Here is a 13,445-nt window from a genome sequence, read left to right on the forward strand (position 1 = left end):
ACCGGTATTATGATCCCCAGTGTCCCCAGAGGGACCCCAATGCATCCCCTCGTGCACCACCCCGTGCACCATTTCGCCAGATTGCCAGTGCAGCCCTGGGGGGGGGGGGGAGGAGATGGAGGTCCAAGGTGGGTGGGATCCCGTATAGTTAACCCTTGTCTCGCTAGGAGACTTTGAGAAAGTCCCAAACCCCAACAACACTAAGAAGTACCGGCAGTGGGTGGCCATCAATGGCCATAGCGTGGAGGCTCTCAGGGACACCAGAGCTAGTGTGACTGTTGTCAGCTCCAGGTTGGTGTCCACAGAGCAGGTTGTCCCCAATGCATTCTGCCCTGTAGTGTCAGCAGACAACTCAGAGAGCCAGTGTGAGGTGGCTCAGGTTCCCTTCGAGTGGAGGGGGGGGGGGGGTCTCAGGAACTCTTCAAGTGGCTGTGAGGCCGGCCGTGCCTGTAGACTGTCTGTTGGGCAATGATCTAGAGAACTCCCTGTGGGCTACGGTGGAGAGAAAGTCATTTGGAAATGTTGGGCCTGCCGGATTGGGCATGTGCGACCACTCGGTCCATGACAGCTCAGAAGGGTGTTCAGGAGGGACTGGAGCCTGAAATAATGGCCCAGGCCCCTGCTTAAAGAGAAAGGGTAGGGGGGGGTGCGGGGAACTGCCCCCACGGTTCCCACAGTCCCAGAGGGAGCAGACCCTGAGGGGGATGCCCTGGAACCTACAGGGGAACAAGTGGCTGAACTGGGGGACCTACATGAGCGGACCAATTGGCAGCAGGAAGGGGGGCCCTCCAGGGAGGAATATTGCGAGCAACAAAGAACCTGCCCTTCTCTTGAGGGGGTGCGGCGCCAGGCCGCCGCCCAGGCAGCAGGTGATCAAACAGGGCACATTGGATCTATTGGGAGAATTACCTCCTTTACAGCGAGCCTAAGGTTGCTGAGCCTGGGTCAGCCCGTGTGCTGGTGGTACCCCAGCGCTTCAGGACCTTCGTACGGGGGTTGGCTCGTGATGTGCCATTGGCCGGACATCTGGGGCAGAACAAGACCTTTGAGAGGCTGGTCACCCACTTCTATTGGCCCCAGATACGCAGGAGCTCAGATGCTCACTGCAGGACGTGTGAGACTTGCCAGGCAAGTGGGAAGAGTGGGAGGAAGATTAAGGCCCCACTACAGCCCTTTCCCGTTGTGAGTACCCCATTCGAGAGAGTGGGCATTGATATTGTGGGGCCGCTGGATCCCAAGACAGCCATGGGCAACAGGTTCATCCTGGTTTTGGTGGACCATGCCACCAGGTACCCTGAGGCCATACCGCTCAGGACAGTGATGGCCCCCGTGGTGGGACGTGCACTGATGGGGATTTTCTCCCGCGTGGGATTCCCCAGAGAGGTGGCTTCCGATAGGGGAATTAATTTCATTTCCAAGTACATGAAGTCTCTGTGGGAGGAGTGTGGGGCAACGTACAAGTTCCCCACTCCTTACCACCCCCAGGGTAATGGGATGGTTGAGAGATTCAACCAGACCCTTAAGGGCATGATTATGGGCCTAGGGGAGCCCATGAGGCGTAAGTGCGATGTCCTCTTGCCATGCCTGTTGTTTGCTTACCGTGAGGTGCCACAGAAGTCCTTAAAATTCAGTCCCTTTGACCTGCTCTATGGTCACCCGGTAAGAGGGCCTCTGAGTCTGGTCAAGGAAGGCTGGGAGCAATCTCCCAGGAAACCTCCCCAGGATGTGTTTAGTTACATGCTGGCCTTCAGAAACCAGACTCCGCGTTTCAGGAAACTTGCTGAGGCAAACCTGGAAGCCAGCCAGGAAGAGATGAAACGCTGGCACGATCAGAATGCCACTCTGATAAGAGTTTCAGCCTGGACAAAAGATTTGGGTCATGGCCCCAGTGGAGCCCTGTGCGCTCCAGTATAGGTGGACCGGTCCCTTTGAGGTGGTGGAGCGCAAGAGTCCGGTTACCTACATGGTGAACTTGCAGTCTCCCAGGAACCCCTTGCAGGTCCTGCATGTTAACCGCCTGAAGCCTCACTTTGAGAGATCTGAAGTGGGCATGGAGGAGGAGAGCAGGCCCCTTCCTAACCTCCTGTGTGCAGGGGAGCAAGATGGGTCAGTAGAAGGTGTGGTCCTCTCCACCACACTGACTCCTGAGCAGCAGGGTGATTGTCGCCAACTGTTGGGACAATTCAGTCTGTTCTCCCTGGTGCCTAGTGTCACTGACTGGTGTGTCCATGACGTGGACATTGGGGACAGTCCGCCCATTAAGCACAAGGCTTACCGAGTGACTGACCAGGTAAGGGCCTACATTAAGGATGAGGTTACCAAAATGTTTGCCCTTGGGGTGATTGAGTCCTCTAGAATCCCGTGGTCCAGCCCAGTGGTCCTGGTCCCAAAAGCTGCAGCGCCTGGTGCCACCCCAGAACTTCGGTTCTGCGTGGACTATCGGGGCCTCAATTCAGTCACAAAGACTGACGCGCACTCCATCCCAGAGCTCATGAGCTCGTAGATCGGTTGGGGGCTGCCAAATACCTCAGCACATTTGATTTGGCGTCTGGGTATTGGCAGATCGCCTTGACCGAGGGAGCAAAGGAGAGGTCAGCATTCTCCACCCCCGATGGGCACTACCAGTTCTGGGTGATGCCCTTTGGAATGAAGAATGCCCCTGCCACCTTTCAGGGTGTTGGTTGGGCTGGAAGACTTCAGTGCCGCCTACCTGGATGACATTGTGGTGTTTAAATCCTCTTGGGAGGACCACCTGCGCCACCTCTGGGAGGTATTAATGGCACTTCGAAAAGCAGGCCTCTCAATCAAAGCCAGTAAGTGCCAGATTAGGTAGGGTTCTGTAGTATATCTGGGGCACCGGGTGGGGAGCGGCCAGGTGGCACCCCGTCAGGAAAAAATTGAAATTATCCTGGCATGGGAACCCCCCACGACCCAGACGCAGGTGAGGGCCTTCTTAGGACTCATGGGATACTACAGGAGGTTTGTCGAGGGATATGGCAACATTGTTGCACCCTTGACTGAGCAGACTTCTAAGAAACAGCCAAAGAAGGTTAACTGGACTGACACCTGTCATGAAGCTTTTGACGCCCTGAAGCCTGCCATGTGCACCACACCCGACTTTTCTAAGGAATTTGTTGTCCAGACAGATGCCTCAGAGCATGGTATAGGGGCTGTTCTGTCACAGATCAATGAGGAGGGACTAGACCGACCGGTAGCCTTCCTAAGCAGGAGGTTACTTCCCGGGAACAGAGGTGGAGTGCCATTGAGCGTGAGGCATTTGCTGTGGTCTGGACGTTGAAGAAGTTGAGACCATACCTGTTTGGGACTCACTTCCGGGTTCAGACAGACCACAGGCGCCTTAGATGGTTGATGCAGATGAGGGGTGGGAATCCCAAGTTGTTGAGGTGGTCCATTTCCCTACAGGGTATGGATTTCACGGTGGAACACCGCCCTGGTACAGAACACGCCAATGCTGACGGTCTGTCCAGATTTTTCCGCCTTAGTGATGAGAACTCCCAAGGGGATGGTTAGTTCTCCCCACATTTCAGCTGGAGGGGACGCGTGTTAGACCTGGCATCATTGGCGTGGGTCTCCCTCCCTCTTTTCGCTTCCTATCTTTTATGTTGGCTGGATTTAGATGCTCTGGGCGCCGTGCCACTGCTAATCAGTGCCACAGCGCGAATGCTCCCTGTGTAAAGATGATTGTATGAATTAGGATAACCATAATGCCTAGATTTGTGTAGCATGTTCTAATAGCGAGTTACCCTCCATTTCACTGTTACTATTGTGAAGCTATCCGTTCTCATAGGTCAGAATGGGCAGGTTGAGGATTACCTTCTATAATCCTATCTGACCCCCAGAACCTGATAGGAACTTCGAATTTGATATGTTTATGTTCAGGACATGGAGATACACCTTTTAGTACTTTTTCTGTTAGTAAGAACCATTTATATAACCCATGTTCCAAAATGCCTCTTCTGGAAACGCTGTATTTTCTTACCTGAGCTTTCCTGTAGGCTTTGCTAGTATGTGTATATGCCATCTGGTTTTGGAGCAGCAGGGCCAGCTGGGTCAGACGTTGCTGGAGAGAGAGATCAGTATTCAGTATTCAGAGCATGGGGAGGGGTGACTCTTTGATCTGAGCAAGGCCGTGCCTGGCAAGGTGAATGAAGGCTCCACCCCCCCACTGGGCGCCTGATAGCAGACCCCCGCATTCTGAAAGGGCAGGATGTCGCCTTGTAAACGAAGTGCTCCCTGACCCCACCAAAATGGTTCTGACTGGATTTAGTGATTTGTGGCTTTAGAGAACAAATACTTTTTAGGTATAAAACGCTGCGCTGGAACCTTGTTCAGGGGTGTTACTTCTGGATGTCAAGACGAAACACTGTCCGAGCGAACAGAGGAAAGGACTTTTGAAACTTTCACCAAGCTTGCTGAAGAAACTACCCGAGGGCCTGAATCGAGAGCGCCTACTGCCGAAGTCTCAGGGACATTAGACTTCACCCCGTCAGCCGTCGGAATTCCTGTGCGAGGAATTCTGCTTGCAGGTGAGGCCTCCATCAAGCCATCCGGAGCCTCTAGTTCTACATCCCGGACTGGGAACCTTCGCTGAATCTGTGTGGGCTGCTGCAGCTAAGAGAGCTGCCGCCGCTGAGAGCCCGCCTGAATTTGAACATCCGGAACCTTTGCTGAATCTGTGTGGGCCACTGCAGCTGAGAGAGCTGCCGCCGCTGAGAGCCCGCCTGAATTTAAACCTCTGGAACCTTCGCTGAATCTGTGTGGGCCGCTGCAGCTAAGAGACAGCTGCTGCCGCTGAGAGCCCGCCTGAATTTGAACCTCCGGAACCTTCGCTGAATCTGTGTGGGCAGCTGTAGCTAAGAGAGAGCTGTAGCCGCTGAGTGCCCACCGTTGTGCCAGCCTGGTCGAGACCTCCTTCATCCTGTGGGCCACCGCAGCTAAGAGAGAGCTGCTGCCGCAGAGAGCCCGCACCGTTGCCAACTTTGCATCATCGTGATTCGTCCTGTGGGCCGCCGCAGCTAAGAGAGAGCTACTGCGGCTGAGTGCCCACACCTTTGCCAACTTTGCATCATCGTGATTCGCCCTGTGGGCCACCGCAGCCAAGAGAGAGCTGCTGCCGCTGAGTGCCAGCACCTTTGCCAACTTTGCATCATCGTGATTCGCCCTGTGGGCCACCGCAGCTAAGGGAGAGCTGCCGCCGCTGCATGCCCGTATCTTGTTCACCATTGTCGAGGATTGTCGCTATCGTCTCATGGGCTGCCGCAACTAAGAGAGAGAGCTGCTGCCGCTGTGAGCCCACCACGGAGCTGCAAGACTAGAGTCATCACCACCACCAGCCCGGGCCACTGCAGCCGCGTGCTGCTGCCGCTGAGAGCCCGCCTGTCCCCCAGTGCCCGAATCATTGTGGGTGCACGCTGCGGACCCCTGCAGCAAAGACTTGTGATTGTCGGGAGTCCGCCTGTCACCGTCTCCGCCTCTTCGAGAAGCTGCGTGCTGTGTCTCCTTTCAACGGCAGGTATCTGGTGCGCAACAGGTCGTGTAGGCCCCGGCCTTGAACTCAGTCAGTGTCACGTTCTGGTGAATACGTTATTGCCTTTTTGAGTCCCTACTGGTTTATGTGCATTGTAGCTTGTTAAAACGCTTTGAGAGTCTTGAGTTAAACCTTAGATAAAGATCTTATTTTTCTATACCTATGTGAGTGGTGTCCTTTTGTGGTGTCGTTACTGCCTTGTTGTGCATGGTCATCAATGCTTCACACACTGCCTCAGAGATAGGCCTAACTGCTTGTGCTACGTTACCACAGGGTTGAGCAGGGGTTGTCAAAGGGGGTAGCCCACTTGCCCTGACTTAGGAAGAAGGGTCCCTATTTGGACTTTGGCGCCAGCTATTGCCAACTAGAGACCCCCATTTCTAACAGGAATCAAATGTTAATTCACCTTGGGAGCAATCACCACGTCCTTTACTGAATTATTTGAGGTCTGTGCTGATTAAAACATATTGTTAACCATCTTCATTTAAGTTTTGTAAAATGACAATATTTTAGGATTTGTGCAAGATGAAAGCAATTGTAACTAACGGTTTGGTTACAATATTTTCATTTCTTTTACAATAGAGGTAAAATAATTGGCTTTGACAGTTTTTACGTGCTAGTTTTTATAGTCCTAAATACTGTATATTTGATTTACATTTTAGTTAGTTACCTCATTTAACACTTTGAAAACAATGTGGAAGAAAACAAGGATTAGTTAGGAACTAAAGAAAATCACTTACCACCACTACTCGTTTCTTGAGTTTTGGTAGATAGTTTGCGTAGTCATACAACATCAGATCTGAATCCATCCACACTATATTTTTGACTCCGTCACTGGAATTTAAATCTGTTGTATTTAACTGGAACACAACAAACTGGAACATCCTGCCATCTGTAGCAACACTCTGCACTACCACCGGGTTCTCCAGCACCTTGGCCTCTTCCTAGAACAAAGCATAAATCAGGAAGGCTAGGGAGCCAACTAACATTTCTACTGCACTCAGAATACAAAAAACAGTTAAAAATTACTTGCACTTCAGATCAATAGACACCACGTGTAGACAAACTATGACAGGACCAGATGCCACCATTTTGCTTGGATCATCCCATACCAAGAGACAGCAGCCAAAATAACAATTCAGGAACCACATTTCCAAAGAAACCAGGGAAAAACAGTGAGACATATTTTCATCAAAAGCCAAATTATATGCAATGCATCTTCTCGTACCCTCCCCAGAAAAGAAACATCTTTGCTGCTGAAGGTACAAGAGGAGTACCTGGGGATTTATGGGGTGTTACTTTTGTAGGGGATTGTCGTTATGAGCGATATTGGGCTTTTTGATATGGTTGGCTATGTGGACATTTCCTACATCTGATTTCAGAACATCTCAGTAGTGAATTGGCTTGCATATTCAGATTTCAAGTGCCCCTTGTTAGAAGTTATTCTTCATTTATGCTGCTGCATTTTTCCTTTTTTGTCCAAGGGAGTGCCTACGGAGCTCTTTGATTCCTTCCTGACCCTTGTCCCCACAGGTAGCTGTGTGACGAAACTTAGCTGTAGTGGAGGCCAAAAAGGAATTGGACAAATAGGAATGGGTCTCCCTACTGTTCTGTGACCAGAAAGAACCATTGAGAGGTGTTCTCAATGCCAGTACCTGAAAAGGGGTGATCGGGGAAACATCACTCCTGATAGGAAAAGGGTAAGGAGGAGTGAAGTCTCCAGTACTGTGCTCAGTAGAGTGCTCTTGGGTAAACCCACATCCTCGTTGTTTGGTTGGCACAAAGTCACATGAACCTCTGATTTAAGCAGAGTGAGGCAGATAAGCAGACTGTAGCAGTGGCGTGGCTTCAGAAACAAATGCAAAGTGGCCCTTCCTGGTGAAACATCGACTTCCGGAAGGAATTGATGGTGATAAGGGAATACCTCGAAGAGGAAAGCTCTGTAATCGCATAACTACAAAGCGAACACTTCTCCTTTTGGAGAACCATACACAGTTAATACTTGTAAAGGTGATGCTGTAAGGCACAGGGCTTTCTAGTGTTATCACAGATGGACCACCCCTTTGCTGTGAAGGGTATAGCCACAGCTATAATGGCTGAGTGAAGAGATCACTGTAGTGAGGATGGTCCTGAACTCTTTTTCAGGGCATATTAAGGACTATTCTCGAGCTCCCTGTCCATGGGAGAGAACCTGTAGTGGGTGTCAGGAAGCCCACCTCTAAAAGATTTGCATTAGTTTATGTGCAATTGCAAATGGTGACCATGAACCAGCTAATATGCTTTGGGAAGTAGGGTAGTGAAAAGAGGCGGCCCTACACCTGTATCTTCTGAGAGTATTCAGGCCACTCTTCCCTGGGTGGGGTTAGTGAGAAAGGTTTCAGTCAATTGGATGACAAGCACCTAAGGGAGGATTATTCTCTTCCAGGGAAGACCTCATGTCCCGGGGGCACAGGGGAGATGGATGAAACAGAGGAGTTTGTCTGAAGACAACAACAAGGTTTTAAAGTGCTCATTTTGTGGGATCCCCTGTTTAAACCCAAGAAAAGGTGACTCTGCAAGGAACAGGACGATATTGACCCTGTGAGCTAGAAGAAGGGATGGAAATTAAGGGTCCAATATTTGACCAGGATTGGTTGAAGCATACAAGGTCACGAGTGTGGGTCCATATGAGGAGCAGGCTATGGATGCAGCACCAGAGGTTAACTATTGAAGGTAAAATGGCCTTAACACCCAGGTTTGACTGAAAATATACATATTACCTAACGAGAGGCCTGAATAAGTCAAGGAACTCATGTCTGTACATCTCGAGGATTTAATCAAAATATCAGAGTTGGAAGAATGGCAAAGGGCAGAAGGGAACAAACCGATCTAGATATGGTTGGGTAATGGGCCACAGAGAACAACAAGTTTCCTGTGCAACACCATCAGTGCCCCATCTCTATGGAGAAAGTTAGAACCTCCTCATTAGGGTGTAGCCCCACGTTGGGGAAACTAGTGCAATTTGAATAGAGCACGGTGGCCACATTCTGGCATTTTGGGGAAGTATTTATATAAAGGAGATGGGAAATTACAATAACACATTTACTGCAGTCGACAAAACTGAGGTGTCCATGAAAAGGTGTTCCCAGGTAGTCTTTAGGGAGACTGGAAATGGTAGGGCCTGCTCTTCCGACCCCACTCACTACTGAGGATCCCACAACTTACACAGTGGTAGCGATGATCGGATCCAAAGGTATTACAAGTGAAATGCAAGCCCTTTCGTTCCAGCAACAGGGAGAAGATCCTATGTTTTAAATAATGTTGGCCCAGGCTGATCCCAGATGTGTGTTTCTTGCAGAAAGTGGACATTTTTAGCCTGGAATTGGTCCAATTCCACATGCTGACCCAAATGGGATTTTTGAGTGTGCAAAAGGAACAGGACAAAAAGATGAGACCAAGTTGCAAAGCAAAAGAGTTACTGTGCAAACAGCGCCCCACCTGGTTGTATAAACAACATTTTCCTGGTTCCATAAAAGGACACGAATGCCATAATTTTGTTGATTTCAATGGATGCCTGGTTTACTAATATTTCAAGATGAGGAATATTAGTCCCCTCAGAAATTATTTGCACATGTGAGACAGACTTGTTGGCTAGCTCTCAAAGACGGCTATCTGGTGGTGCCTATCTCCGGCCCTAATCACAGATTTGTGCATTTCATCAGGGCAGGGCAGGTTTGAGAGTTTATAAGCCTCCACATTCCAAATTTTCTCAGCCCTCTATCAAATATCCAACTAGGAAAATCATTTGAATAGGCTCCTAACAAGAACTCCATGTTTTTCATGATGAATGGCTGGAGGCATGGCGTTCCCCCAGGGAGGTGGCTGTACACTCACGATTCCAATTGGTGTAACTCAAAATCTTACACAGGTCTTATTACGCTTGCACAACAATGGTTAAAATGGGCAGGTCAAATTCCACACTGTGCCCAAGCTCTGTGGCTGGGAGGAGACCTTCTATATGATATGGGACTGTCCGGCACTCTAGAATTATTGGGAGGCGGTTAAGGTCGGTCTCATGAGTGTATGAAGGTGTGACATTTCACCATTGGCAAAGTAGTGCCTCCTGAATATTTGGATGAAACCGACCTGAATTTTAGGGAACTCCTATGGGTGACACTGGGGTTCATAGTGGCCAACGCAATATAGCCCAGAGTTGGAGGACTAAATTCGAACTGACTCTAAATGATTGGAAAAAAAACACATGGACTGGCGTATGCAGGTGGAAAGTTTGGTTTACGAAACCAGGGGTTGCCCAAATAAATGGACCAAAATCCGGGGGAGGTGAAATGGATATTGGGGGGTGCTGTGTGCTCCTTTCGCACAAGTTACTCCTATTGATTTGTACCAAAGGCACCATGGCCATATAGATGGACTGTCATATGTTGTCAAGGAAGTTGGGAGCTTGTGGGTATCGTGGGACATTGAAAAACTGGTTATTGTTGTGTTGTGCTGTGTCTCAATGCTATGTGAAATGATACTTACAGTCACGATAATGTTGTTCTATTGATTTAAAATAAAGTGATTGAGGGAGCGCTAGGTGGCGCCTGACCGTCATGGACGCCTTTCAGTAAGGCTCCCGGTGCCGGTCCCCGCAAATCCTCCTGGCTTCATCCTGGACTGCCCTGGCCGGCTCGCTCTGGGTGCGGAGGCGTGTGGAGCTGCCCTGCTGTCCCGGGCTTGATCCTGGGGCGCCGCGGACATCGCGGGACCCGCCTGGACGCCGCGGAACCCGACCGGCGGCGGACGGTGGCGGCTGTGGAGCTGTGACCCGGGCGAGCTGTAAATTGAGCCCGCGGCGCCCACGAGGGGTACAGGCCTGACCCTGCCGGTGGGGAAGAGACGGCAGCCGCGAGGCTGCCGTGGGCCCTGTCGGCACCGGAGAAGCGCGGCCCTGCTCTGCTGGTACATTGCGGAGACCCAGGAGTGGTGAGGCGGACCCCCCCCCCCCCCCCCCCCCCGAGTGGACTGGTGTGGCGGAGCAAGCGGTGAGTGCGGCTGCGTGGGACTGCATCGCCGGGGCGGCTGTGGGGGCCGGGTGCGGAGGGGAGACCCCCCCCATCGGGCTGTGCGTCGGCAGCCGGGGGCCCGAGCCCACAGCCCCCCCCCCTCTTCCTCCTGGCTGCAGTGTTGAGCTGGCCCCATCGGCCCGAGGTTGACTGAAGGGCTCCGGGTGCAGGGGGGCCCTCCTTGATTCGGGCCGCGCGTCGGCGGTCGGGGGGGTGTGTGTGCCGTCCCCCCCCCTCCCATCGCTCTGGGCCCCGGACGACGAGATCCGACGTGTGGTGACGGACCCCCCCTTGGGGTTGTGGGGGGACCGCGCTGGTGAGGCGCCCCCTCGGAGAGGTGGGCTGTGCGCAGGAGTCGGGGCCTTGGCGGTTATCGGCTGCGGAGCACTCGGGGGACACTCCAAGGGCCTGGGACCTTGAACTACGGTGCTGGACCTCGCCTTGTCGGTGGGAGGCTGCGGGCGCGACTGTGGCCGGGGGTCAGACTGGCTGTCCCGCTGGGAGGCCCGCCGGGGCTTGACCGCTGGGGCTGGTGGTGCCCGGCCATTTCTCGCCGCGGGACCCCCCGGCCGTACCTCCTTCTGCTTCCACTTCATCCCGAGCACCCGTCGACGTCCTGAAGGAGTGTCTCCAACCTGTTGCCCGGCCTAGCTGACCGCCGCGCCCGGGCCGCCCCCGACATGGGTAAGGACAGGGCAACCAAGCCGGCGTCCGGGGCCACCCAAACCAGGATGGACAAATTCACGACCTCTGAGAAGGGGTCCGGCCCTACGGGCGAGCCGGCCCCGGCCCCCGCTGCGGACCTTGCTGCCATCCTGCAGGCCATCAACTCATCTCGCGCCTCCCTCGAAGGCATGGTGGGAGAGGTCAAGGTGGATGTTGCTCTTCTCCGGCAGGATTTGCGGAACGCCACCACCCGCATCTCGGAAGCCGAATCCAGGATATCCACCGCTGAGGATGACATCCGCCATCTACAGGACCAGGTTCGGGAGCTGACCACCCACTCTAAGGAACTACACCGTCGGGTCGAAGATGCAGAAAACCGCGCTTGGCGCAGCAACCTGCGCCTAGTGGGATTCCCGGAGGGGGTCGAATCGGGCCGGGCGGACGACTTTATGGAGTGCTGGTTCCGATCCTGGATGCCGGCGGACAGCCTATCTGCTTCGTTCGTACTGGAGAGGGCCCATCGCTCCCTGGCCCCCAGGCCCCCCGGTGTGCCCCCCCGGCAATTCATCCTCAAGCTCTTGAATATCCGAGACAGGGACGCCATTCTCCGCGAGGCCCGGCGCACAGACACCCTCCACTACCAGAACCACAAAATCATGATATTCCCGGACTACACTCGTGAAGTCCAAGAGCTGCGCCGCTCTTACACTGAAGTGAAACAGAAGATGCGTTCCCTGGGCCTCCAGTACCAGCTTCAGTTCCCATCCTGCGGACCTCTCTCGCAGCCCTAACATTTGACTCTCTATGTTTCTTCGGGGGGGGGGGGGAGGGGGGGGGGAGGGGGGAGGATGCCCGGGCCTAGGTTGGAGTGCTCCGCTGTCAGTGTTGCTCTTGGCCAGGGCAGGTGAATCAGGCTTGACTTCAGTTGTACCAGGGGTCCACTAGTGCTCAAGCCCGAGCGTTTTAGCTTGGTGGTTCTTCCATTTGGTTCGGCGACAGATGCTTCTGTTTTCGAAGTATAGGGTGGGGGGTGGGGGTTTGGGGTTGTTTCTTCCTCCTTGGGAAGGTTTTGTTGGTGGGGGGTGACTCCCTCTTTGTTGTTGTTCCGAGGCATCTTGTAATCTTTGACCTGCTCTCCTGCCCGATGTCCCGCTGTCCTTCCTTTCTAGGGGCGTGTGCAGCCGCGCCTCCAATGGCCCCCTCTTCTGTCCTGGACCATGGCTGACCCACCTGTTCCTAGGGCCGCCATGCGCGTATTTTCCTGGAACGTCAATGGTCTTCTGGACCGTTTTAAACGCATGGCGGTCCTCAAATATGCGCAACGTGCAGAGATTGATGTGCTCCTCTTCCAGGAGACTCACCTTCTGGGCAATAACTGTCCCTTTCTTACCCGCTATGGTTATGACAGGGTGTGGCACTCAGGTTTTGCGCGGGGATCCCGGGGGGTAGCTATCCTGCTCCGCAAGTCCTTTCCCTTTGTTCTCACCCAGGTGCACTTGGACCCCCAGGGCATGGTAGTGGCGGTATGTGGTACTCTTGAGGGGCGACCCCTCACCCTGATGTCCCTCTACGCGGCTCCTTCCCTCTTGTCGTCGGCCCTCTCCTACACCGCGGGCCTCCTCCCGACGCTTCCGGCGGGTTCCCTCATTCTCGGCGGGGACTTTAACGCTGTCTACACGCCCCACCTGGACTCGACGGGTCCGGTATCCCTGGCCCGTGTCGCTTGCGCAAAGCAGCTCTCGACCTGGGCTGAATCTCAGGGCCTCTGCGATGTTTGGAGGATCTGGCACCCGCAGGCTCGCCAGTACACCCACACGTCGGTGGCCCATCACTCCCATGCCCGTATCGACCTCATCTGCGTCCCATCTACCGACTGCGCAGGGGTGCAGGATGCACGCATTCTCCCGAGGGGCCTTTCGGACCACTCGCCAGTGCTCCTTGCTCTTGGCCCCCCCCCCCCCCCCCTCTCTGCCCGTCCGATGTGGCGTTTGAACGCTTGGTTCCTCCACGACAAGGCTTTTCGGAAGGTGGTCGGTGGCGAGATAGCTGATTATTATTCTCACAATGTGGGCTCCGTCCCCTCCCCTGCCGTCCTGTGGGAGGCCGGCAAGGCGACTATTCGGGGGGCCGCTAAGGGGCATCTGCAACGGCAGAGACGTGCTCAATCCCAGAAACTCGCGGAGTGC

The 13,445-nt window shown here is 53.6% G+C and overlaps 1 protein-coding gene across 1 annotated transcript in view; it reads right to left on the reverse strand.

Annotated features, from left to right (window-relative positions):
• Window positions 1-13,445, reverse strand: part of MRPL37 (mitochondrial ribosomal protein L37) — a 102,964-nt gene that overhangs the window by 20,472 nt on the left and 69,047 nt on the right. Inside the window, exon 6 of the mRNA XM_085602564.1 lies at window positions 6,289-6,492. Within this exon, the coding sequence (XP_085458690.1) occupies window positions 6,289-6,492 (204 nt within the window). The remainder of the gene's footprint in view (window positions 1-6,288; window positions 6,493-13,445) is intronic.

This window comes from Triturus cristatus, chromosome 4_2, assembly GCF_964204655.1.
Source record: "Triturus cristatus chromosome 4_2, aTriCri1.1, whole genome shotgun sequence".
NCBI classification, from domain to species: domain Eukaryota; kingdom Metazoa; phylum Chordata; class Amphibia; order Caudata; family Salamandridae; genus Triturus; species Triturus cristatus.